This window comes from Strix aluco, chromosome 4 (genome assembly GCF_031877795.1).
Source record: "Strix aluco isolate bStrAlu1 chromosome 4, bStrAlu1.hap1, whole genome shotgun sequence".
NCBI lineage: Eukaryota > Metazoa > Chordata > Aves > Strigiformes > Strigidae > Strix > Strix aluco.
In genome coordinates this window covers 46,773,332-46,801,279 of record NC_133934.1, presented here as the reverse complement: position 1 = coordinate 46,801,279, position 27,948 = coordinate 46,773,332, and the positions used below count along the sequence as shown (strand labels likewise).

Here is a 27,948-nt window from a genome sequence, read left to right as displayed (position 1 = left end):
TTCCTTTGTCACTCCTTTCACGTGACTTCAATCTTACTTTGGTTGTTTGCCTGTCATTCCTATTTACTTCTTGACACTTTTTCCCCCATGATTTATTCAGTAGATTTAATGGGCAGTTGGGCAGTTTCTGGATACAGATGCTAATGCAAAATGTGCTCACTCTAGCATTTCACATCTCTGATTTAATGTTTAATATGCTAAACCTTAAAGTTAACACTCAATATTTTTTTATTTAGAAAAAAAATTTAAAATTCAATATTTTGAAGCCAGAAATATATGTTCTGTTGTTACTCTGAGTTGTAGCTTTACATTTTATTTTAATGAAAAATTTGAGATCTACTTGGCAAGAAAATCCCGTGGCACCTGCAGTCTAATTTCAATATTCTATTTTTAGGACAATGAACTTGGAGGAATCTTTTTTTTTCTGTTTCACAAATTCAGCATTTGCATTGAAGATGTATTCTTCTAAAAAACATAATTCCAATTTTGCAATGTACGTGTTTGGAAGAAAATTTTAAGTCCTGTAGGAGACAAGCAGTGTGATAGCCAGGTTAGAATCAATCCACTCAGTTATAAGCTATAGGATATGAGCTTGGAGCATAAAACCTGGTCACTTTTTTTATTAAACATGCCAGAATTTATCACTTGAAGGTCTTACTTTGGTCATGAAGGCTAAGGTTTAAAAAAAAAAACCAAAACCAAACCAAACAAAAAAAAACTACAACAAAAAAAACCTCATCACATTAAGTTTTCCCCAGCAATGGTATGACTTGCACTGAAATCTGAAATTGGGTGCTAATCTTTTGTGTTCATTAGAAAAATCTATTAAAATAGCTACAACTGTTGGAGCTGTTAATTGACCTGTGTATGTGACCTCCCTGAGGCACAACTTAATGTTTCAATGCCGATAAGCTAAATCTTTATCTCTAAATGCTAACATAAAAACTAATACTGTTACTCTGTTTATTTGATCAAAACTTTTTCATTGTGAAAATTTTGTTCCTATCTGCACTGTCAGCTGTACTTATAAAAAGGTAAATTTCTATTGCATGTATGCAATGCCAAAAATTATTCGCATTCAGTACAAACACAGTAATTTTTTTTTATTCTCCATTTTTTAAAAAAAGTTGTTAATCTCCATAGTATCTCTATAGGTGTTTTTTTTTATTATGACCAAAGGCATAAAATGGAGCACGTTGTTTAAAATTGGCTCATCTCATCTGCATTTACTTTACTATCAGCGGGTGTACATTGTAGTGACAAATTCTCAAACCCTACGGCCATTTCACTGTTTAAATGGAAACTGGGTTATTAAAAGTGGCAGTTCAGCTCGAGTTATTCTTCATTTGCCAGTCATCTTACTACTTTCATTTGATGGGAAGTTAATGATAAAAGGTCTTAAAACCTGCAAGGCAAAATTTCAGAATAGAGGTTTACTTGACACATACCTGATTTTTTTTTTTAGCCGCTACCTTTATTCAAATCTACTGAAAGATTTTGGTCACTTGATATATATTTTATTAGTAGTTCAAAGGAAGAAAATTAGTCCTTTCTTCATATCTGCATAATAGTCATTCTTGACGTTTCTAACAGTAAGCTTCTAATTAGCATTTTTTTTGGAAACCAAAGTTTTAGCAGATTTGTAGAGGGTGTGTATACATCCTGATAGATGAACAAAATTTTTCAGATCAAAATTTAAATGTTTGCTATGATGGCAGAAAGGAATCTTTGGCAATAATTTTTTTTCATATAAGTAAATGAATATGTCACTAATGAAAAAAGCACGTCTTTTTCCTCTCATTGGTCATAGAGAGGCTAGCTGTATATGCTTTTCAGCCATGCTGTTTGATATTTCTGTCTGTATGCAGCGGTGATGTGGCTTACTCTTTCTGTAAGGAAGTCTTGTGTGTGTTTAAGCTTCCATTATTTTCTTCTCTAAAGATATTGGATTGGCAGAAAATATTTGAAGTTTTGATGACCTGCTGTCCAAAGTCTTTTAGTAATAAAACCTCATGTGTTTATGGATTGCCATGCTGTAGCACAATGTGTTTTTCTGATCACATTCCCTTTAGTTTCTGAGCAATTGAACCTGGAACTATTTGCTGCTGCTTATAATATTTTTTTAAAAAATACAAAGGAAACCTGAACCCAGGTTGTTGTAAAGTGTGTTTTAGTTTTTTAGAGAACCTTACAATGAAAGCCTGATCGGATATATGCTCCTACCTCCCACATGTCCCTACTGAGAAGATTGCAAGACACATATTTTGAATTTAAGCTCTTATCGGTAACAGTTTTCTGTTTGTAGCACTTCAGTAGTATGCTACTGGTTTTGATTGCATTGATTCATAGAAAAGGACAAGTGTTTAAAGAAAGAGTGGTTATCTCTTGGACATCTTGAACTAAATTTTAGTGTTAATGTCTATGGTTGGAAAAAGCTCTTATCTAATGTCAACATGTTTGTGTGCTTTTATGTCATTCAGTTGTGCAGCCTTCTGTGTTTTAATGAAATTCGGTGTTTTCACAGAACTATATTGTGAAAAAGTAAGTAGAAGGCGTACATATAAACTGGAGATTGGAGAGAAGAAAATGTTACATTGTAAAACTGAGTTATTAGTACAGTCAGTGTCCACAGCTGAAATGAGGAACAGCAATCTATTTAGTTTCTAAATTACTGATTATGGTAGGCAGAATGTATAATAAATAGCTGTATTTGTACATTACATTTTGTCTTGCTTTTTTCCTCATTCCCTGCTTGTCATGCCATCTGGGATGAAAAACATCCACTTGTGTTAAGACTGTACTGCTTATATGGTGGGGAGAGAAAAGGGGATGAGAAGCAGAGAAGGCTGTGAAAAGGATGAAGAAACATAATTTCAACTGGTCTTTTGTTTTTTTTCCATGGTCAGAACTAAATTCTCAGGTCCAGTAGCTGTAATCCAGTCTTAACAAAGTTTTCTGAGTTACATCACTGTGGCAAATCACAAGACCCAAACCTGTTTGTTTTGGACTAGCCATGTGGCCTTCTCCAGAGCTGGCTTGGCCCAGCTGTCAAAGCCTGAAATGAATGAAATCTGGAAATGAAGGAAATAAAGGAGCACAACTTCTTGGTTGCTACTCGAATACTTATAGTGTTCTTAGATGAAACTGTCAGCGTCTTTCATGAGGTAGAGCAGAATGTCTGAAAAATGCTGGAGGGAATTGGCTTTGCATAGCTTTGAGACAGGTTGTGTTAGAGGATCGCCTGAAGGCATTGGGGAGACTCAGGGCAGTGGCTGGCAGTGAACTTGCAGAGCTTCCTCAGGAGGATGCTTGTCTGTACTGTCATCTGTCCAGGTACTGTGCGTTACACAAAAAGTCAAGTAGGGATTTTGGATGTAGCTGTAAAGCGTCTGGGGGTGCCTGAGCTAAATGGCTAAGCTGTAGTTTTATTTGCAGCTGTAGGTCTATGTAATTAATGTACAGTAATTTTGCGCAAGGACAGGTGAGAAATGGATCTTTGAGTAGTCTTTAAGAGTGAGAATCTGAGTCAAACTTTAAGCCCTACAATAAAAGTGACATTTAGTAAATTCATCGTTCTTTCACAGTAATGTATTGCCCAGTAATGTATTGCAGTGCGTACAAAACAACAAAAAGTGATGCCAAAGTTGCCGTACGTTTTTGCATAGCCTGACTTGATTGTGCAAGGAAGTGTGACAAAAATGAGCTAAAAGTTGCTTCTTTAGCTATTGGTGCATGATTTTTAAACTGAACAGCTATGCTGAGACCTACCTCACTGAAATTTGTGTTTTGATGCATACATTTGTGTTACGAAGGAATGTTTTTATGTTCTATACGTGTTCAAGAAGTTTTGTGATGGTGGTATCATAAAAACAAATTATTCTGTAGAGGTACGATGTATGTGATCTATAGCTATATATATATCTTATAGATATAAAACTCAAAACACTACAGAAAGGAATTGCTAGAGAAGTCTATGAGGAACAAACTGACGTTTCCACTAGTGATATTCTGAGTTGTCAGTTAAATTATTCTCTGGTATTCTTTAATATCTTACTTTTAACCAGAATTTTTTTTTTGGACAGAATGCACCTGTATTTGGAGGCTTGGGTCACATCTGAATTTACTGTCCTTGTTTACTGAACGTTCTTGACTTCAGAGAGCCCCTATATAGGATTTCTTCCTTGATCCTGTAGAAATATGAGACTTTGAAAATTACTTAAAATGCTCTGAATACACACTAAACTCAGAACATGTCTGTTTGAAGCATCTCTCTGGGTCAGTATCTGAATTTTCAGGTAGACATCTGCAGGCAATATATATTCATTCTGCTTATGCATCCATAGGTTTCTGTGGAAGTCAGACAGTAGTATATTTAATAATGCAAAGAACTGCTGGTCTCTTCTTTCTTTTTTTTTTTTTTGTGTTTTTTTTTTTTTTCCTTCTCCTTAAAGTATTCCTAAAGGTCTATTGCACCTTCTGATAGCCGGGCAGTTGCCAAAGTAGTGTTGGGATACTGCCAGTTCTGCACTGCAGTAGATCAGGAACCTGAATTCATATGTTGTGTTGTGGATACATTTTCTGTGGGGAATTTTTTAGGCAATGTGTATCATTAAAACAAATACATTCAAGGACATGGCAGTCAGCTCTGTATAAGCAGACACTGAATCAAGGCTGCTTAATAGTGTCAGTGATCAATGTTACAGTCTGTTGGCTTTGCATAGCCAGTTCCAAATTTCTGTGTTATTGTTTGACCTGATTTTGAGACTTATTTGAATGAAGACCAAAGTAAGGGTTTTTTGAGAGGATTTTAATTTGCACCTTCTTTACTGTAAATGTTTCACTAAAACCTATCATGTTTTTGTTGTTGTTGTAATTTTGAGAATAAAAGCTTTGATTTTGGAGAAACATTAGAAAGGTATAAGATTTAATAGCAGAACTGTATGTCTTGATTGACCTCAGAGTATTTTGTACGGGAAATAATTTTATTTTACTACTTCTGTCATTGTTTTCCTGATGATTTAGGAAACTAATTTTTTTTTTTGTTCTGAATTTCTCTTCTGATATTAAGGGCTAATTTGATGTACAAGTTTAATACCAAGACTTCAATGACAATAGGTCAATTAGCTTGCAAATGTATATTTGCATAATGTATTTATTGATTGCCTGTTTAATCAGCTGTCTGAGACTGACACACATTACTGACACTGCAATAATCTCTGATTTGACTGAATTTTCTATTTTATTTTAATGATTTTATTTCAGAAGTGAAAAAGAATACAAATAAATACTCTAAAGAAAAACATACTTTTGATTATTTGTTTTCATGAATATTAAGGAATTGTTTCCTGCAGTTCATTCTTGATTTCCCACTCTTGCTACCAGGAGAGAAGACACCAGTTTTCATCTTGTGGCCGCTATTAAAAGATAATCATGGACATCAGTTGAAATAAAGCACTCTAAGATGCCTGTTCAGTGAAAATTAGAGGTTCTAAATCCTGAGTTATCAGTGTAATTATGGGATATATTTTAACTTACATTTAGCGTGAAGATTAGGAATAAAAATAAATGTAACTTTAATCTGTTCATTTAAAAAAAAGTGTTTGAAAATTGTGTGTGACTGATGCATTAAGTACCCAATCTGCTTTACTTCTGTGTTTGGGGTATACCTCTTAAGGTCATCAAGAGCATCTAAAATGCTTTGGCAGATGTCCGTAACTGCTTAACTAGCTTATTAAAGGAGGGTTATAGACAGTGCTGACAATACGAGTAAACTGTTTTCTGGTTATTCTGTTACAACAATACAGTGCTAGTGGGCAGGATCTTCAGGCAAGGAGATGTCTACCTGAAAGTATCATTAAATCTAAAGACATGTTTGACATCCCAAGGCACTTCAGGGCTAATGTTTAATTGTGGCAATGGTTATTCAACTAAACAATAACTACCTATAGCTTTCTGCATACAGAGGATAACCAAAATGAACAGAGAGGAACAGACAGATTAATCTGCTGAAACAATATCCTATGGAGCATAAGCTTGCAGAGCAAGGTTGTTTCTAATTTCTTCTTGTGTAGTGCTTAAATGGCTGAAAGAGGTCTCAGTTCTGACATGTCAAATTTTCATTGTTTCTGCTCCTCTCAAGTAGAGATCTGGGAGCATGAACAATGTCTGTTCTGAATTATTTTGTGTTTACTTTCTGAAATTTAGTCAACTTTCAACAACACTGAGTATGATTTAATGAAAATGTAATCTGCTAGGTACATCTTGGTTTGTCATATAAGTTCTTTTATCAAAGCAGTTACAAATGTTATAGTTTGTAGGAATGGTACTATAACCAGTTTAAATGTAAGTCTTGAATGAATCCTTTAGTGGTTGAATTTTAATGATTTATGGAGACAATAATTCTAACTAGCTCTTCTACAACTAAGAAATTGTTCTTAACAATTTCATGACTTTTTAATGAAGTAGCGTGGAAATACCTCTGAATTGGAAAGTAATTCTGGATGCTGATACTTGACTTATGTTAGGGGTCATTCCAGCATCTGGTGTTGCTGGACCATCCAGTCCAGTGTTGGAGGGAGAATGAATGACACCTCTGTTTATGTCTCAGGATAGACACATCTCCTGCAAAAGGAATAAAGCAGTAATTATATGGAAGCCATTTCCATGCTTGTTTCCATTGAGACCTGCATACTGCTTAGCTTTTTTCTAGTGCTGTCTTAAAGGAGCAGACTGAGAAACCAATAACCAAAAGGTGGTCAGAGCAGCAAAGACTTCTGTTTTAACATGTGCTTTCAAGTCCAGATGCTGAATTTTGCACTGAAGTGATCTCTTATTTGACAGAAATAAGCATGTTTGACAGCAGTTATCACAAACACCTGCAAATTCTTGCCACTGTACATGTTTATCATGTTCATTATCTCAGTTGAACCAAATGCACACAGGTAAGCATGTGCTGAATATGATTTGGAATTCAGAGGTTTTAGTAGTGCTGTATCTTGGTGAAGAATGAGAATTAAATGGATTGCTCTTGTTAAAATGTAGCTATTTCTAAAGAAGTTTTAATGAAAAGTGATGCATCAGGACTTGTTAGGATAGAGGAAGACACTACAGATGGTGTAGGTACTTGAGATTTATTGGGTCTTTTAACAGGTTGACTTAAATCTTTATTGTGGTTGAATATATTGGAAGGCTTTTCAGCATCTTATGTGCTCAGGAAATCTAAAAGCTAAAATTGGACTACCTGTGCTACTGTAGACAGATGCCTTATAGATCAGTACATGTGGGGGACACGTATTGAAACAAGTTAATTTTTGTACATAGCTTCTTTGATATGCTGTTAATATTGATTCAGATTTATAGTTACAAGCCTGGTAAACAAGTGCTGCAGATTGCTTTAAATCAAAATAAAATAATTGTAATTAGAAAATAAAACTTCAGTTTTAAGTAGTGTCTGTGTAGCTAGTTGGGGGTCTGGGGATAAGAAGCTGCCCCTTCCAGTGGAATAAATAGCTCACACCATGAAGAGTTTGATACAAGTGCTGAAGACTTTGAGAAAGCCTGCAAACTTCTTGGATCTTGGCAGTCTGGAGATTTATAAACACTTCCTGATTTTTGAAATTTGAGTACCTCTGAGGTCTCAAAGAACAGTCATATGCTAGAATATGTGAAGACTCAAGTCTGAAAATGCTGTCTAACCTTAGCAGCAGTGACAGCCTGGTGATGTCATCGTAAGCTACTGCATAATTATGTAACTGAAGTTTCTAAACAGAACATTTAGAGTGACAGCTATGCAGTTTGCGAAGTTCTGTCTTCAGGTTTTTGTGTCATTTTCAAAGCAGAGAAGTGTGCTGTCTGGCTGCAGGTTTTTGTGTAAAAGGAATATGTCAAGGAAGCTGGGGAAGGAAATGCAATGGGAAGGCATCGCAATCCAGTCTCTGGATTTCCGTTTCTAGCTCCTGGATTCCCATAAATCAAGCTGTCTTGCATTCTGGGAAATTAAATATAGATTCCTCAGGAAATCCCCTGCTCTCAGAAGTGCTATAACACAAGAGTCAAGATTTAAAGTAGCTTTATTTAAATTTTGTACAACTAACTTAAGCGCAGATTATGAATAAAGTCTGCATATTTGTGACTATTTTGGTATTGGCTTTCAGTTTTGCACTTTTCAGTTTGCTGCTAGAACCTGAGTATTCTGAAAACTTTATCAGTAGGTAGCTCTATCATAGTAGTAGTTACAAGAGAAGAATGTTAAATCTTAGTACCTGAGTCCTTTTGTAGTGTCTTCACAGAATACAAATCCTATCTTCTACAAAGATTTCTTGCTGCTCTTACTCTTTAGGCTCTTTCTTCTGCACTGTAGTCAAATGCTTTGAGTGCATGTAGACATATGGCATTAGTCCAATCCTAGTGTGTTATCACAAGTTACAGTTGTAGTGCAGCTGGCATCTTGAATCTGGCCATAGTCCTGTTGGTTCTGTAAAGGATGGATGGAAAGTTGTGTCACCAAGGCTTCACTGGGGCTTTTGCTGGCTTTAATATAGCTAGGACAGAATGACTGCATGTATTGATTTTGTTCTTCTGACTGCCCCTTAATGTGTGACTTCTGGGTTTACTTAGTTCTGATTCTCTGCAGGAAAAATTGCCTCTGCCATCTTACTTTCTTGGTAATAAATCTTGGCTTCTGTAACAGGAAAGTGTATAGCTGCACTGCATTTGGTAGGCAATATAACTTTAACAGTCCTGAGTTTCATCCAGATGAGTATTAAGAACAGCAGATAAGCTGGAAACAAAACAAACAAAACCCAAACAACCCAAAAAAACCCTGAAGAAAACCCCACCAGGCTTACGTATTTGAAGCAAGGTAGTCTGTCACTTAAGGCCAACAGATAAATTAATTTCTTGCCCGCAAAGATCATCTGTGAATGCCTGCTTGGAAATGTACATGTGCCAATAAATACTGATTTCAAGTATTTCCACTCTTGCTGTGGATGCAGCCTTGCAAGACTGGAGGGGGAGAGTGGGGGGAGTAGCTCAAAACTGGGCAGAAGTGCTGTTTGCTTGGGTTGGGTGAGCTTTGCTTTCAGCCTGATGTGGATTGTTCACTGCAGTTCCAGTCTCCTAGTGTCTGACAGCTGCTGCTTCAGTGGTGGTGGTGGCAGTAGTGGCACCCATAAAAAACTAGTCGTTGGAAAGATCTTACCTAAGCAAATGTATTTTCCTTCTACACCAGTTTGACTGACAGCTGCTAATGGACTCTCCCCTCAACTGTCCCTAGGCCAAACCCCCCTGCCCCATCTCCCTCTAAGGATGATTTTGGAGGGGAAGCTATTAGCATCCATCCTGCTTCAGCTAATTCTGGATGAAGTGCTTACATGGAGTTAATACCCTCCTGCAAACCCAGTCAGGGATGTATTCTGTCCACAAAAGAACCCTTTTAAGCACAATTCGTTGTCTGTCATCTCTTTGACAGCAGAAACCTCTTTAGGAGGACAAACGCAGTTTCTAGATACCTCAGTGGGCTGCTAGTGGTAGGCAGTATTCTATCAGTGAAAGAAAACACCATAATTAGGTTTAGATTTATTCTCTAGAATTCAATTTTGATGTTTAAAAACAAAGTGTAAAATGCGATTGCAAATAAAACCTTTCAAATGTGAGTATTCTACATTGGGTAAAATGGTATTTGCATGAGTCCTCAGATGGCTTGAAGAAGTGCTTTTGTAGTTCAGTATAGGCTCCTTCTGTCCTTCATTACAGGCACAAAAGTCCTAAAGAATGCAAATACATTGTTGATGAACAAATGTCAAGTGTAGTACAGAAAACATGGAAATTTGATTGAAAGCCACCTGATGTTTGAATAGGATTATGGAAAGCCAAGGATCCTTAAAATGAAAGAATCGCACGTGTTTTTTGTAACAGTACTGTCTAGCAAAAGCTGGCTGCCAAATGGCTTTGTTGAGGCTTAATTCTAAACAACAGAGTGTAGTAAGTGTTGAGAGTGCAGGAGTTAAATATATTTTCATATGAAAAGAACAGTTCAGTCTTTCATTTGTTTGTGGGTTTTTTTGAGAGAAGCATGTGTGTTCTGGAGGAAGGAATGTATTTGCTATACATGTGGGTTTTTTCAGATGTTTTGTTCAAGACTATATTAAGATGATGTTAGTTGTAAAAACGAAGAGAATGAAAATCGATCAGTGTTCTTTGCTCTTGAAGACTGTCTTGGTTTTGGTATGATGTTTTGTCTGGCAATGAAAGTTTAAAATTATACGCAGTGTGTTTTGGGGAATATACCCCACAATCTTTCACTACTGTGACACATGAATATTGAAGATTTTTTTTTTTATTTATTTAGATAGTTAAGGAGTTGAGTTCAGTAGATATGCATGATACAAGTACCTTAGAATTTAGAAATTCTCAACCATGACTGTAAAATAAGAACAGTTCTCAAAGTACACACAAAGCAAAAGGAAAATAAAACCAATCACATGGTATTCCTAAAGTTTGATTTATTTTTTTAATCAGCACTTTCAGCTGTCAAATGACCAGATGCTTCTTTTGATTATATATAAAGTGGATAAAGTATGATGTTCATGACAGGTCAGTGAGAAGGAGCAACAACTGTTGAAGAGCTAACTTGCAAAGAATGTGGATAAACCTGTGAACTGGCAAAAAAAGATCAAACTGAGTGACAAGTCATGCTGTGTGTGATCAGATAAGAAAACTTAAACTACTGCAGTTAAATGTATCATTCTAGCTGTTTGTTAAATGATTCAAAGGTAGATTCAAAAGTAGCATTAAGAATTTGAGTATTGAACATATTGACTGGTGCTTGTGAAAGCCAGTGGCTGCCTTTCTCTTTGGAGATAAAAGTTCTCCAGTGAGAAAAGATAACTAAAGCCCCTTACAAACAGGGGATTTGACAGAGTATTTAAAATAGTCCATCAGCTCGTAAAGGAGGGAAATAAAAGCTTGTATATTAGTAGGTTTGCAAAAGTTAAAATATTTTCTATTGTTTTAAATATTTTTTTTATTTTTGCTTTATTTACTTTATCCTTGGAAATGACTTTCTGTAGAAGTATAAACAGTTCTTCTAAATTACTTTTGCTTTAGTGTCATAAAGCCTGTGACCCCAGATGAGGTTCTTTGCTATCAGACTATACTTTTAGACTTAGTGAAACTGTCAATTTTTAGGAAAAGAAAAAAAAAACACAACAAACCACAACCCCACAAAACTTATGTGATAATATAATGCACTGTAATGCACATGGAAAAATTATTGACGTACTAATAGAATTACTTCCCAGGAATTTGGGAAATCAGTTTGTAGTCACTGCTGAAAATATTTTAAAAACTTTCAACTGTGTGAATTAGTACAGAATATTTGTACTTAGAATGGCATCTATTAAAAAACAGAAACAACAAAAAACCCAACAGACTTGCAGTTCAGCAGCAATGACAGTTGTACGCCTGTCAACTTCAGACTCATCTGGGGGGAAGAGTGTTTAAAGGTGTGACTTAATTCAGGTGCATGTTTATGCTTTTGAGAATTATATTTCTTTGACGTGGTGATTTTCTTGAGTTTACCTGCTTTAACCTCGTTCTCTGTACTTATGTACAATGTTGATTTTTCTAGACTAACAACTTTGAGGGCAATACAGGTCCATGTGAGAAGCAAGCATGTGAAGCACACTTCAGAAAAGGCAGCTTCAACTATGTAAATAATGATTTACTTCAACTATGTAGTTGAATCAAAATGGTTTGTTGTTTTAACTGTGACACCATGTTATTGCTTCATTTTCTAGTGTCAATCAGTATAAATATTTCCTTAAGTCTTCATTTTGAAGATGTTAAGTCTTCACTGGTGGGTGTGGCTGACCAGTGTGGCTTCACTGGTCAGGTCATAGGCTGATAGAAAAGAAATACAGGCTGCATCATCTTAGTTCTTGGTCATAGAGTGTGTCCTCAATTTCCTCTATTAATTCTCCCTGTTTCTGATGTTTGTCCTTTCTCTCATGGTTATAGTACAGAGTACAAAATAGAAATGGAGCATGTTTTTAGATTGGATGGTTTGCTGTTTTGCTTTCAGCTGTTTTAGGCCAGCTCCCTCCCTCTCTTTCTAACTTCAGCTTTCCTTTTAGAAAGTGTAATACAGTGAGTGCTGAGGAAATGGCACTCTTGTTTTGAGGACCCTGCTGTGTAGGTACTTCTTAAATTGAAGTTCTTCAAATGGAAAACACGCTGCTAACATGTACATAGCCTGCTTAGATTTAAGATTGGGTTTTAATACTATGCTGTCATCACCATTAAAAGATGTGGGCTGTTCTTGCTTGAAGTTAGAACTAATTGTTGCTAAAGACTTGAGACATGTAATTTAAAAAATGAAGGTGCTACAGATTAATTAAGTAATCTGCATCTCTTAGTGTCACTAGGGATGTGGTTTTCAGATAAGAATGCTAGTGCAGTTCATAATGACGTACTTGAATCCCATTAGTGAGTTTCTTTGGAAGAAGCAGGAGTGGTAAAAACTGAAGTAAAGTACAGATATTCTCAGTGTGGACTGTTGAAATGGCACAAGACTTCTACTGCAGCTATTTCTAGTAACCTTAAACTATTTTATTTTCCTGTCTAAACATTGTTTGAACTTATCGAAGAAAAGTCTAAGCCTATGGAAAGGATTTTATATTACTCAAGGAGCAAGATCTCATTCTACAGAACTGGACCCGGATGACAAAGCCCTCATCTGGTTCCTCTATAGGATAAAGAGAGGGGAAAAGAAACTCTACATCCTTTTTATGGGGAATTTACTCTTGTGCCAGGAAGAGGCATGAAAAGGGCAGCGCATAGTAGCAGCAAAAGTTGGCTAACAAATTTGATGTAGGTTTGCGATCTGCAAATGTATCCAATGCCCTCTTACCTTGTAGGAAAGCAGACTGAGGGTGAAAGGCAAATTTCTGTCTTGAAGAAAGGGTGAAGAAGGAAATGGCTAGAATAAGTAAAAGAAGCCTTATTTATAGAGGGGAAGATGCTACAGTTCTCTTCAGCAAGAGGAAAGTAATGGATTCAACAGAACACAATACATCTACTGTAGCTTGACTTCATTTTAATCACTTTCAATTATATTTCATTGGATTTGTGCTGTTACTAAATGGATAGATGCATGCTTTTAAAAAGTGAAGTAAATGAAATGAGGTATTCTAATAATGTATATATTTGCAGGTGGAAATTAGAATAGTTTATGGACTTGCTTTGTAAATGATTGAACTGTGGCTTTCTTCCATAATTTTGAGCATTTTTGCCTCTTTGATGTTCTTCGTACTGCAAATTTGGTAGTGCTATAAGTAACTTAAATCAAGTGTCTTAAACTATGTCCTCTTTTTTTTTTCTTTCCCCCCCCCAGCCCTGATGATATTGGTACCTGTTGGTATATTCTGCTGTCTGGTTCAGTCTTCATTAAAGAATCTATGTTTCTTCCGAGGAGCAGGTATGTCAGCTATCAATGTACTGCATTTTGTATTTTAAACATAAATCATGAGATGTAGAGAATATTTAGAATTAGAAGGTAATGTCTTACGCTTAATGAAACACAGAAGTACATACATAAACACACTTCCTACCTTTACTAGCTGTGGTAACTGTTTTATGCCCATAGCTAGAATTGAAAGCCCATCATTGTGGACAGCGTACAAACATCCAAAGTGTCATGCAAATGCTGTCAATTTAAAAATAAAACCACCAAAAACCTGACAAATTGAATGAAGTACCGAGTAATATGTTCTTGTGAGTAATCAAACTTCAAATCAGAGTGCACTAGAGCTTATGATGTTTTCCTGAGGCTTTACTTACCGTGCACAAGTCTTCGGTGCATGTTTTAGCATATGCTTAGATCATGTTACTGCCAGTTTTGCCATTTCTGTTTAAAGTTGTGCTTCATGTAAATGGATTTGCAATGAAGGGTGGTATTTTACATGGAAAATGATAAGTTTGAGTGTGACACGTTCAAAATTTATATTGCTATAGTGAAAAATTTAATTATTTTGAACTATGGAAAAAAATGCAAATGACTGCAAGGATTTTAGACTAAGGTGACTGAGCTTGATCATTTTAGTGGAAGCAGAGCAGAATCACTTGAAAATGCTGCTATATACCTACTCATTCAGACTACTGTAAAAGGCTCCTTTGAAGTAAATAGCAGGTAATAAAATTTGTGAAAGGTGGAGTGAAAGAATGACCCATCTCTGTATGGTATGATGAGAATGAAAGCACTGGAGACTTCCTTACAGTTTTAAACAGTGGGAAACCCCTTCAGAGCTAGTGTTGGTTGGTATATGAACAATTAGATGTTCAAATCTGCCTTTCAGTGGGAGAGCAATGCCAGTCTTGAGACTTCCATTTGATGATGGTGGCATGTTCTTGGTGTAAGCAATTATCTTGCATCTGTAAAGGACAGGTGCTGCTGATAAAATGGTTTATTTGATGTGCCATCAAACAGTATATGCTAAAGGTGCAAAAATGGTTATTGTAAAAAGTAGCACAACAACAGATTATAGGATCCCTGCTTCCGGCAGATGGAAGAAAATTGTCCCATATGTCATCCATGAACAGGCAATGCCAGAAAAAAAGCTGGCAGAAAGTACTACTTTTAGATGCCAGGAGAAGGGATATATGATATCTGAATTAATGTAGGGTGGTTGTATATAGTCTGTGGCAAGAATCTTCTGTTCCTTTGAATTACAATGCTTGTGCTTCAGACATCTTTTGACACTTGATGAGAGGTGAGATTTAATAAGATAAACAATGAGCTTGAGATTCTTTCTGGAAGAATGAACAGAAAATTACAGGTCCTGTGACTCTAAGCAGAGTGTTTAGAGGCTGTTCACCTGGAGAAATTCAGAAATGACATCTGGGACGGGACAGTGTCTGAGATCTTGGTGAATTGCAAATGTGGAATTTGGCGTTAGAAAAAGTTTCTTAGTTGTGGATGGAGTCAAGTAGCTGCCAAAGCTTGTGTCTTGGGAAGCAAATGCAAGAGAGAATTTGTTAATTAACAAAGATAACATAAGTCCATGAAAGCAAACTTAAACTTTAATGATACAAGATAGAAAGTATTTTTGGAGAGCAAAACCAGAGTCATTCTAGTGAGAAGCTTTCTGCTCAGAAGCTAGGTTATTAAAGTGTAGATGAGGGCCTTATTTAAGTTTAGGATAAGGCTAATCAGGATTTTTACTTTGTAAATGTGTAAGCTGCAATATCTGAGCCTTGGGCTCATGCATGAATAAGAAACTTGGGAAAAGTGAGAGGCCACCCAGGTTAAATTTCTGATTTGGAATACTGGTGGGTAGTAAGTGATTTTTTTTATTATTATTTTTTTAAAAACAAAGTCTTAAGAAGAAAACTAAGTTGTTCAGCTTTACTTATGCTGCCAATGAATTGCTCACAAGGAAACGGTAAGCTGCTCAGATATACAGACTGGGCAGAAGAGACTGATTAGCAGCAATACTAAAGTAAAATTTTATAGTCCTCTAGAAAAGAGGAAGTGAGACCTCCTGAAAAGGCTGCTGTCCAGAAAAAGCTGATAGGGTGGTATTTTGAAATCTAGATCAGTGTCAAAAGTGGGCAAAGCGCAGTTACTGGATAACTGTTTGCTTAAACTTGACGACTTACACATACAGGGAGTGATAAGTTCAAGAGCCTTTTAAAGATAATTTGGAAGTCCTGATGTCTTATGCTGTTAAGATGAATTTGCTATACTTTAGCAAATGGAGCATGTCCTGATGCATCATTGACGTCAGGTAATAGGAAGAGACCTAAACATTGTCAGGTAGAGATCATCTAACTTTGATCTTGTTTGGCCAAAGCATTATCATTTGAGTAAACTTATTGTAAATTCATGCTTAGACTATTTTAGTGTTTTTTTTCCAGTTTAATCCATTTTGAATTTGCCCATCTAGAAAGCCACTAGGAAATAATTTTGCAACATGTGAAGCTTGTGAGTAAGAGAGCAGGATGGAGCTGAGAAGTCTGTGTAGGAGCTGAAAGCAAGAAGTATGTTCCTCTCCCCAAATCTGAGTGACTCAGAAAATTCTTGTTTCCCTAACTTTTCCCAGAGATTAGGGTAATCCATCCCTCTGATCCCCAAACATTTCACCATGCAAAACTACTCATTTTTTTTCCTACCTTAACATTATTCTCTGTTTTTTTGAGAGTCTGCCCCATGCACCTGCAGTAATTCCTTTGCACAAGTTCTCTGAACGGCATCCAGCTCTCCCAACAGGTCCTTGGGAGCTGCCGCTGCTGCTTAGACTGTGGGCTTCCCCTTGCCCATACTTCTGGCTTTGTCAAGCTTGGCTGGGCAGTAGCAGGTCAAATTTAATAGAAAATACATGTTCCCGCCCTCCCCTGCACCCCCCCACCCCGAATTTCAAGAGTATTTATTATTGTTTATTGGATTTCATTCTTAAAATGGATATCTGTACAAGCCAGGGTTAAAGTAGCACCTAGTTAGGGTAATTCAGATAGCCCTAGTGAATAAGTCTGCCTGCAATCTTGGAGGTGTTTTCTCAGTCCTGTGCTGAATTCCATCCTACTCTTAACTTCGTGGCTGTTGGCATGTGAGCCTATAAGGAACAGGATGGAGTGCTATCATCAGATTTATAGCTGAAACTTGGAAGTACCTTAGTGCATTTGACTGCATATACTCAGCGTATTATTTTCATTTGGGGCCTCTCTTAGCTAATTTAGTTTCATTAGTTTCAGATACAGCATCCTCAGACTGGTTGGTAGGTAACACCGGAAATGCTCTTTTGTTGTGTATCTTATGTCAGGTAAACTTTTTTTTTTTCTTCCAAATCATTGTTTCCACATCTTTGATTCCTAGTGTTAGATGCCATTTAAAATTCTTTGGGGAGAGTGAGTGATGACTAGGTTTGGCACACAAATAATATGTAGTTGGAGAAGAAGGTCTTAAAAAATAAAAAAAACCCCCAGGCTGTCTAAAAGCATAATAAATGACCACCCCCCTGCTTTCTCACTCAAACCAGAAATAAGTAATAGTATACCAGCCCAAAAATAAGTAGCTTTGTAGTGTACTATATGTGGTCAAATAACTGCTAGTTGAAATATTTTGAAATGAGTGGCATAGCTAGCAATTTTGCCAAAGTTCTATAACATACTGAGTGACTTGTAACACTACTTGTAACTAGCTACTTGACAAGTCCTTAATTCAAAATTAAAAAAAAAAAAATCAAGATGGAATATTGGAATACATGAAGTCCTAAATCAAGTAACTTGCTTTGGAAACTTTAACATCTAAACCATGCCTGTTTTGTGAAAATAGCGTGAGTATCATTTTATTTCCCTATTGTAATATAGTTTAGCTTGTATTTGTTGAAATGCCAAGCCATCAGCTAGCAAACAGTGTTCATAATATAAGGCTGGATTTTATTCAGTTAACTTATTATTTTGGGAAAATTTACAATTCAGAGTTTTAAAGAATTTTGACCTGAACAATTAATGCTGCCATATTTTTGGTAACAGGAATTAAAGATTAATCTTATTCTCCTATTTAATTTCTGTAAATTGCAACAGTGAAATTTATTCTGACATCTTAATGTGAAGAAGATTTCCCCCCCCTCAATATTCCCAGTATTTTGCTATTAACAGTTTTCAGACTTGTTCTTTTCTGTTAACATATCAAGCACATATTATTGTCAAACTAAACATTCCCTAATTCCCCCCTCCCATGATGACCACCAAACTAGCACAAATTAACACTTGGTCCCCTCCCTGTTTCCCCCGAGTATCTGTACCCTGAGAGCAGTTCACATGGTAGGATGAGGTACAATTCCCTGAAGGTTGTCCTGTCTCCCCTGTGTTTTCACGTGGTCACCGACAGCAGTCATATGACAGTCCCTCAAAATATCTTTTGGAATGGCCTCCAGCATCCCTAGGTCTGCCTCATGCTCTCATTTCATTTGCTCATCTGCTCGGACCTCCCATGTGGTTTTTGGTCCAGGACTTTGATTCTAGTTTTTACCATCTAAATTTTACCATGGTCTTTCATCTTATTTGATGAAAGCTTTTGAAGCTACACTACAAAAACATCTCCTAGATCTCTCACAGCTAACCTCATGCTTGTCTGTGGCCTTCACAACTGAAGGATGCAACGAACTCTTAGCAACAACAAAATACAGAATTGCTGGGCAGTTTGTCTCAGACCAGTAGGCTCTGGTGTTTAGGTTTTTCTGCTTTTTTCCTAGAATTCTTTTGAAATCATCTAGGTGGTGTGTGCTGTGCTGACTTTCCACGTGCAAGCCCGTCTTTGCTCTTGCTTTAACTACTCACTCATCTACACTCTTTGCTTGCTGTAGCCTCTTCTTTTCCTTCCTTACTGCCACAACCGACCAGTTCTCTCCTCACCACTTCGTATGGTGATGGAGAGCTGCTCTCCCTTTGGCAAGTTCACAGGTTTTACACACGAGAGCATTTATTTAAGCTTTTTCCTCTAATTAAAAGATTAAGTTTTGAAGTTGAGAGAACATCTGGTTTTTCTGTCCTCAAAAATTAAAAGGGATGTATCTATTTAAATATTGATGATTTAGCCCTCTGGTTCTTCCTACACTAAAACAAGTTAGAAAGTGAAATGGAATATCAAATTCTACTGGAGAGCCACCGAAGAAATTAGGGACTTGTTTTGAATGTGTTTAAAGCAATAACAAAACTCAATTTGTGCAGAAATGATTTGTCCTCATCCAAGTGTGTCCTGATTAACTTAAGAAAGTAACCTCTCTCAGAAGAAACTGTGTTGAGGATTTTGGCAATTTGGTTTTTAAATTTTGACAGGTAATGCATGTGAGTATAATAGTGCTGGAGCAGAGCTCCTGGCTATGTACATGCATTTATACAGCTCTATGTATCCTGAAATAACTTCCTAATTTTTGTGATACCTGGGACATGCTGTTTGGTGTGGTTTACATATATCTAACTGATACCTTTTATATTTTGAATAGAGAACTGTCTTTGATTGACCTTTTCAGTGAATAAAATGATACTGATAGCTTTAATCACAACGATAAAATCCTTCTCTGAATGTATGACCTTAACATATTTGCAATATAGTGTTTATTAATAATGGCTATTGTTGGCTGATACTTATGAGGTAACAAAACAAAACTGGTGTTTTAACTGGAAGAGAGTGACCAATATACACAAATACTGTTACCTGTAAGCACAAAATGCATGTTACTGTGATTACTTTTGAGACTCAAACTCCTGGAGAAAATAAAAGCTTGCTTACAAGAGGTAGCATTTTATTGGGAGTGTCTGATCTGGCCATCTACCTTGAATCTGTTCATCTCCTGTTGATATCATGGCCAGTGATATCAGTGAAGCCTGGAGCTCGCTAATGCGTGGCATTGCCTTCTTCCTCGTGAGGTGCCAGAGGAGCTGGAGCTGCCATGGGTCTGTCCCCCAACTTGGCTCCCTGAGTGTTGGCTAGCAGGGAGGGCATGCAGGGAGGGTTTCAAGCGCTCTGAATCTGGCTTCCTCACTTAGACACAGTCAGCTCTGGCTGTAGCTGCATTAGTTGAGCCATAAATTATCAGGACCTTGTTTTGTCATGTCACCTGCTGTTACAGCAAAGTTCGTGATGCAGAGCACATGCTAGTTGTACCAGTAACGTCATCTGAAACTGTCCTTACTCTTTGCAGAAATTGGTGTACAGGTTTTTTTAAATATGAATACTTAAAATGATTTTTGCAACAAAATGAGTTTGGTATTACGTACATTTTGCTTTATCCCACCTGTCTCCTGTTCTGCTGAATAATTTAAGATTTCTGTGAGGTTTGAAATTAGTCATCTAAGTGCGCTGCCAGTATCCAAGGTGTTGGGAAATAAAGAGGACACAGTTCCTAAATGATGAGATTGGGTGGTGTCTGGCATTGTTCCTGTCAAAACAATTATAACGCTACTGGAATTTTCCTCTTGCATGGCTGATAAAATGTTAAGAGACTTAATCTATTACGCTGGCATCTTTTGAAAATAAAAATAGAAATCTAGCATAGTGAGGCTTTCTTCCAAGTTTGAATTGAGGAGATGAGAAGGTAACAACGAAGCAGAAAGTGTCAAATGACCTGAATAACTTTGAAGTGAGCCTGAATATTTCTGATTCCTCTTAACATGGGGGAGGTTTTCAGGGATGGAAGTGCTCATGGTAGGAGACAAGCCAACTTCGGAGGCCCTCACAAATGCAAGCCTTGTACTAGTTTCTAGGTGTATTTCCTAGAGCTACATGCTTCTGTCTCCCCTTTCCATATGAAAGACCTGATGAGGCACTTGAGATGGTCTGGATCACCTGCTGATGCTCAAGTGCATTGGTGTAATGTTCAGAACAACTTCATACACTTTCTATAGGGGAGACACCATTAATTGATGGTGTAGAGCTTGTAGATTCGAGTCCTTGCTCTGGTCCAGTCTTTCATTGTTTCACACATGGTAAGTGAAGTCAAGGTGGCATTTCCTGCCACTGTTGCTACATCAAAACAAAACAAAAAAAAGTTGAAGAAGGCTTTTCTTAGGTTGTCCTTTATTCAGGTCAGTGATGTTTATCTTCCCCATTGAAAACACAATTGTGTAAAAATACTAAAAAGTTAAATGTATCTGTTTTAATGACAAAATTATGCTTAGGAATTTGTGATATGGAGCATAGAAACAAAGTATGTAACAGTATAAATCTGAACCACTGCTTTTATAGCAAGTCCCACCTGTGAACCATTTTAAATGATTTTTGCACTTGCTATATAGAATAAGTATAATAAAAATGTTTGTGTAATACGAGTATGGGATATAGCCAGTTCTAAGGAAAAATAAAATTTGAGGTCACACAGGCAGTAGAATTTTTCTGTGTAAGCATGAATGTATCTTAATAGCTCAAAGTAACTGGAAAGGACCTTAAGGAAAAATTAAAATTAAGTAGAGGGGTTTAACAGACTGGATTCATGTGGGATAATCTTTTAGCAGAAAGAAAGCAGAGAAAAGGAGAGAATCCTTGAAGGTAGCTGATAGAGGAAATATAGTCTTTGACATCAATGAATGATACCAACTCTCACATCCCATTTTTTTAAATGTTAAAATTATGACTATTTAGTATTTGAAAAATGTGCTGCAATTATGGGCTGCTTTTTTCTTTTTTTTTTCTGGGAATGTTTTAGAATGTTCTCTAGGGTGGACAGGAAAAACATTAATTTCACTGAAAACGTGTTTTTCCTGGAGATGTTGATATATTCTCAGTGTTGAAAAATTTTGTTGCTTAGTTGATACCTGCTGACTTAATTGATATTGCTGACTCTTTAGCTTATTTTTTGTTTCATTGGCTAGAGACACCTTTCTAATCCCAGCATTAGGGTTTCTAATGGAGCGTGGCACAATTTGAAGTAATTGAGAACAACATCTAATTAATCCTGGAAACATTGTTCATCTTTGCTTTTGCTTTTATTGTTCTTCCATACATTATAATTGTTATAGTATTTTAATTTCAACAGTTGTCACTTATACTGGTATCTTCTTTGTAAAATTTCAGGTTTGATTTTAACATTAAAAAGCTATTATCTCAAATTATAATACATTACTTGCATAAAAATGGGAGTGTGGAAAATATTGAGAGCACTTTCTGAGAACTTGAGGGTACAATTCTCTACGTAATAAAGTACGTGATTATTTCAAAATTAAATGTGACACCTTTTGTACCTGGATATTCACTGTTGCTTACACTGCTAATTAAAGATATCTATGAGAATGAAACTTGCTTTTTCACAAGCCATACTGTAGCTAGTGAGATGACCTGTTCTGCAATCTGTTCCTTCTGATTCAATTTATTAGTATTTAAGGTTTTGAGTTTTAGTGCAAACCCTGCAAAACATAAAAAAAAAAAAAAACAAAAAAAAAACCAAAACCAAAAACCCAACCAACCCTCAGTTACTTGAGAAAACTGCATTATGCAATTCTTGCTGAGGGCAAAAGGAAGACCGTGTTTGTTCTACATGCTCTCAGGGTCTCTGGGCAAGTTTTACAAGTGTAATGAACTGAGAAGTTACTTGGTCATTGCCTACCCCAAAATAACAAAATTAACTATGTGCAAAAATAGCATGAAGAATACCAAAGAGGAAGAAGTACACCCATGTGGAGAGAGGGGACAGAGCGCACTGCAGAGCGAGAAGGTGATGATGCTGGTCTAGGTATGATACTTTGGGGAAAAGACAATTGTCAGTGAAGTTTGCACAGCCTAGGAAGCAACATTAACTAGACAGGTCAACTTTAAATCCTGAAATTGAAGATGATTTATTACTGCTGCACATTTATATTTAAAAGTATAATAGAGTGGAAGATCATGCTCATCAAAATTTGTGTAGTCTACAGAAAAGTCAAGACGTACCTTTAGAGTCCATCCTGTGCTTACAAGTGCAAGACTTACAATATATATATTTTATATATTTCTTTTACAAAATGTCCAAGAGAACACTTGAGGGAAGTCCAATATAAATATGTTATGGAATGGCTGTCCCTGCATTTAAGTTTGGGGAAGAGCCTTTCCTTTGCCTCATGTGGAACTCAGCTGATCTAAACTTCTGTAGACTTTGGTGAAGGACAGTCTTGCTAAGCTGAAGTAATGACTTGTGTATTTTCAGGACTGTAGAAAGGTGGAAGGAATCAAAAGTATTGTTTTGATTATTAGCATGATTCTGCTACTATAATTCTTCAACAAATAGTGTTTTTAAAGAAATGTTATTCCATACTGTAGAAGACTTTAGAATGTCTGATAGTTTCTTTTCAGGTGATGCTAACATTTTTAGAGGTTTCTGACAAATCCAGGGACACTAGAGATAGTATAACATGTTAAGTGAGGGATAATTTATTTTCTAATTGTAACCTAAATAGCTGAAACAAAATTGTCACTATTACTTCACTGTTTTAGTTTGTTTATTCATTTACAGTTATAGGGCACTTATTACAAAGATATATATCTTGATTACATCTGCATTGTAGTAATAAGATTTATGGAAACTGGTTATTGAGGTCATGTGTTTAGCCCTCCATTTGAATGAACTGGTTGTATTGAATGAGTTAAGCACGTAAGTGGGGATGGAAAATGTCAATATGTATGGTCTTATTTTACTACTAAAAACCTAGATGACGTGTCAAGTTACTAATTTTTTTATTTTATTTTTTAAAAGACTATTTCTAATACCTTAATTATGAAAGTCTGTAGGGGGTTTTAAAAAGCTTACTATGTATTTTTTCAAGGTAAAAAACCAGCCTTCATTTAGGATCTAACATCTAAAGGCTTTGTATGAGGTTGGAAAAATAGTCCTCTGTTTTAATGAATTTCACTAATGTTAATAAGTCAAACTGTGTTCAGACAAGGCCTTGCCTCTTAAGTAATGTTTTCCTACTACTTCTCATTCTTTGAGACCATTATGTAGACCTTATGATGTCACAGTAATCACCATAGCAACACAGATGTCATTAAGATGAAGCATAAGCAAACCTGTCTTTATTTGAACCATTTATTAAAATACATATTTTTATATAAAAAAAAAAGGACTAACAATAAAAAGTAGGTTAGGAAAAAAGCTTTCATCTTTGGATGTTTTCCAAGATAAAATGAGAACTTCTAATTGAAAAAGATAATTTTTTTCTAAAAAAAGATTTTTTTTCTGTCAGCTGTTCCGATGAGGTATGTGCTTTCTAGCTTTCTGAACTAGAAGTTGAACTGTTGCAACAAGTTTATTTTTGGTGTTCCCGCTACTACTAGGTTCCAGTTCATAAATGCATATCTTGAATTTCACAGGAAAATTTAATAAACACATTTCTCTTGTTTAGTATATATGAAAGGGTCACGGAGAACTGTAAGTGGTATTCTAGTCTAAAAAATATTCAGGATCACCTGCTGCTATAAAGGCCCTGAGCATATACCCTCATTTGCTGTAAATTTGTAAAACAGTTTGTTATTCTGTAGATTACATTTTCAAATTGGGTTTTAAACCATTTTTCAGTTTAGCTTAAAGGTAGATTTATAAAAAGGTGAAGTGAAAAGCAACAAATTTGAAACTTTACTCAGGTTTTTTTTTTACATAAACTAGTCAAACTCGCTACCATACTCAGTCTTGTAACTAGGTAAAATTTTAAAATTAACCACATTTTTCAAAACAGTATGTACTAAAAAACTGTGAGGATTATAATACATATGTTTCAGGGATTGACTGAAGGGACTTTCTCTGGAAGCAAACCTCCAGAGTCTAGCTAATTTCAAATTATTCACTGTGGGTTTTCAGGAACTTCTTTTGAAGTCCTTTCAGTAGCCAGTTATAAATTAACAGATTAATGCAACCTCTGATCTGGGTTGTATTTGCATAAGAAATAAAGAAATCCCTATGCGTATTACGTAGATAAAGTACTATAGTCTTGTCATCTGTAAGGATGCTAACTAAGCATGTTCAAAATACTGAAGAAGTTTACTAAAGCTTTCATCTGGAGTTCAAATTAACTTTCACATATTTTTAGCAGGAATTATTTAAAGGATTAATATTCTATGAACATGCTTATCCTATAATTTTAGTGTCCTTCACAAGGGCTGGTGAGCTGTCAGGCATTCTCTGTCTAGCTTGCTGGGTTCTTCCCACCTTTATACCGTCCTGCTGCAGCACTGGGGTTGTTGCTCTTTACACCGTGATTCCTCTTCCCCCAGGCAGTGATGTTTGAGGGTTTTTTTCCTTTGTGACCAGCTCCACGCGCGCCCCGCCCCCCCCCCCCCCCCCCCCCCCCCCCCTTAAGTGGTGTGTACTTAGATGTGATGTTGCGAGTCCTTTCTCTGACACATGAGCTGTTGTATCTGAGACAGTAAACATCTAAGCTATCATATGACAGTGGGTAAGTCTAATCATCCTTATCCATGGTATGTAGTGAGCTCAGGTCTCCAGGATTTGCAAACAGTGACAGGTCTGCAAGTGCTTCTTCAACTCATTCCAGTTGCCAGCATCTCAATTTTCCTTTCAACTGAAGAGCATTTCTGTACAGCTATGTGCTCTTGCTGGAAAACAAATGCTATAAATATAGTAACATTGTGAGAAGTAAGTTAAAAAAAGAAAAAGGTGACTCTGTGATTATTTTGATGTGCAGATGACACCACTTTTTAATTAAAAATAATATTTAACACAAGTCAAAAGCAGCTTGGGCTTCGCTTGCATATTTACTTGCTTTTTCTAAAAGACAGGCACTAATTCAAATGAGAATTGGCAAAGTCAGCCTATATTATGCAGAAGATCAAATTATCTGCTAAGACTCTTTTGTCTTTTAGTTGGCAAACCCTTGCTTTCATAGTTGCCAGTGTGCAGCTTGAAGCATGGGGAAACCCACTGCTACCTTCCCTCCTTGCATCCTCCCCAGCGGAGGGCTGTTCACTGTTAGAGCTGCTCTGCATGCATGAAGGGCTCTGTCTTTTTTTTCTGAGGGGTCAGAAAATGGCCATGCCAAATTTAGTTTTCATCAGAACACTTAAGTGTTCCCCTAGGGATGGCTTGTGCACGTATAGGTGCTTCCAAATTGTAACTTTTTTTTTTTTCATCCCTGGCAAGGGCAAGTTGGCTGGAGGAATGGTCTGGGTTTCACAGCACGCTCATGTGAAACCCAGCTAAACCTAGCTTGGTTAGGATAAGCTATTAAGAGGGACTGATGATTCTAATCTGGACATACCAAAATGAAACGTGGTGTTTTTTAATAAAAAAAAAGATACAAGAGAAGGAACTTGACTGAATCCCTTACTTATCTCTGTAAGTGACAGATAGAAAATAGTACCCTTTTTTTTTTTTCCATCTAGACAGCTACTAAATACTGCTTTATAATATTTCATTCAGGAATTCAGTGTGACTGGTTTGCTTTAAAACTAAATCTAATGAGTTTTGGCATTCTTGCAAGTTAAATGTAATGTTGATTATTACATCAGGATCTGACTTTGGGATTTGTCAGAGACCAGACATTCTGCTCATGTTTGCTTCTGTATTGTCAGAGAATAATTGATGCAGTGATGGAAAGCAGCTGCTGGTCACGGCTGAGGTCATGGCGCTGGTATGAGGAAGCAGTGCCATGCAGCACATGCAGGCAGGACGTGCAACAAATGACCTGTTGAGGAATGGTGGCTCCTCTGTGCTCCGAGTTTGAGAAGTGGAGGGTAGAGAGAACATGGGAAATGCAGCAGGGAGCACTGGAATGTAAATAGTGATGGTAGTAATAGCATTTGCAGGGTGAGAGCTATCTAAAAGCAAACGAAGACTCTTTGGCTTACATAACTTCAAATTCTAAATATGCTTGATGCAATATCTCTGTATTTCATTTTGGTAGTTTTCTGTAATAGTCTGAAATGTAGATGTCAACTTGAAGCAATGTAATTTTCACAAAAAGAGTTTGGAAGTATTGTGTTTATATAACTTAAAACGTGTTTTTATCATGAATATGTTAAAAGCTTGAGAAACAGAACTCAACTATGCATAGCCTTGTGGTTACAGATTTATTCAGGTACAGCCTTGAAGAGGAAAGGATTGGTTTCAGGCAAGGTGGGAGAGGGAAAATGTTTGCTTCAATCTCCATGTATATTTAGATGTCCTGCATTGGCAAACGTTGCACAGCAGTGACCTTAAGCCCGTTGTACATCCCATTTGAAAACTTCAGAACAAAAAGTTTTTGAATATTAGATTTCTAGAGTTTTGGCACAAACCATTTCAATACTTGTGCATTACATTTCTACTTTTACTATATTACAGATTTAAAAAAAAAAAAACATATGGAATTTTACTATATTGCAATTTTTTTTTTTAAATAAAACTTATGTGGAATTTATTTCCTTGCATAAATATACCATTGAAAATTCTAAGAACTTGAGAAACAAGAAAATGTGCTACTTGTATTTTTCCTTGCATTAGAACATGTCTAAATGGAATATGCTTTTTGACTTAGAGGAAATGGCAATTAAATAGACTTTATTCTAAACCAGCAGCTTTGTTCCAAATATTGTATTTACAAATACATAAAACTATAGCAGTATTTTGCACTTAATATGCTGAAGAATATGCATCATATATATGATCATACTTTGTGGAGCTTTCTTTGTGAGACTTAGATGCGGTTTTACTAAGACTTGTAATTTGTATGAGAATTAATTATTACTTTAATGCAAGGTGGTGATTATCAAAAGAAATAAAGGTTAAGATTACATTATAGGGGAAAAACTAAATTTTTATATGTCCTCTTTGAAAAGTAGTTGTCACTAGTGAAAATGGTTTTTCTGTGAGTGATCTTCGATCTTTAAGAGGGAGTAATAAAAGGGCTTCTCACTGAATAACCTTTTCTTGGTGTTCATCGTCAGTGGAGTTTTCAGATTCTGCATCACTTTTGATGAATGCATTTACATTCCAGTGCTGAGAAATAACTTTCCATTTGGGAGCTAGACTGATGTGAAAACAGGAATGTGGAGGCCCAGAGTAAGGGGACAGGGCTGAATGCTGATAGGGAAATGTTCCCTCTTCAGTAGCTGCCGCCTTTCCTGCGAGCTTTGAAAAGAGCATCTGTGTGTATGAGTGTGTCTGGGGACCTGGGGAAATGGATGACTCGTGTCTGAAGAAAACTGCGTTGTCCTCCCGTGTCAAGATGATCATAGAAAGGATAGAACAAGTCACCCTCAATACCTGGAAGTTTTTGGCTGTCTCTATGTGTAAGTGCTTATATAAATTAACGTGTTGCCTGTAGCTTTAGGTATTTAATTTAATTGAGGTACTTTGTTGTTTTGTTTTATTAGTAAATCTAATAAATTTGAAGGGGAATAAATGCAGACAGCAGTTTTAAATTATTAACATTTTGCTGTTTGCTAGCCACTGATGTATTTGCACTAATTGTAGTTTTATAGTTGTAAAG

General features: G+C 36.3%; 1 protein-coding gene across 8 annotated transcripts in view; it reads left to right on the top strand.

The window, feature by feature from the left end:
- The window catches only part of RAPGEF2 (Rap guanine nucleotide exchange factor 2), a 188,664-nt gene that overhangs the window by 64,323 nt on the left and 96,393 nt on the right, over nucleotides 1–27,948 (top strand). For 7 of the 8 annotated variants that reach the window (XM_074822922.1, XM_074822924.1, XM_074822916.1 and 4 more), the window contains one exon: nucleotides 13,394–13,477. In XM_074822922.1, the coding sequence (XP_074679023.1) occupies nucleotides 13,394–13,477 (84 nt within the window). Of the gene's footprint in view, nucleotides 1–13,393; nucleotides 13,478–27,468; nucleotides 27,749–27,948 lie in introns of those variants that run through there. The other variant, XM_074822920.1, reaches the window with a different exon arrangement.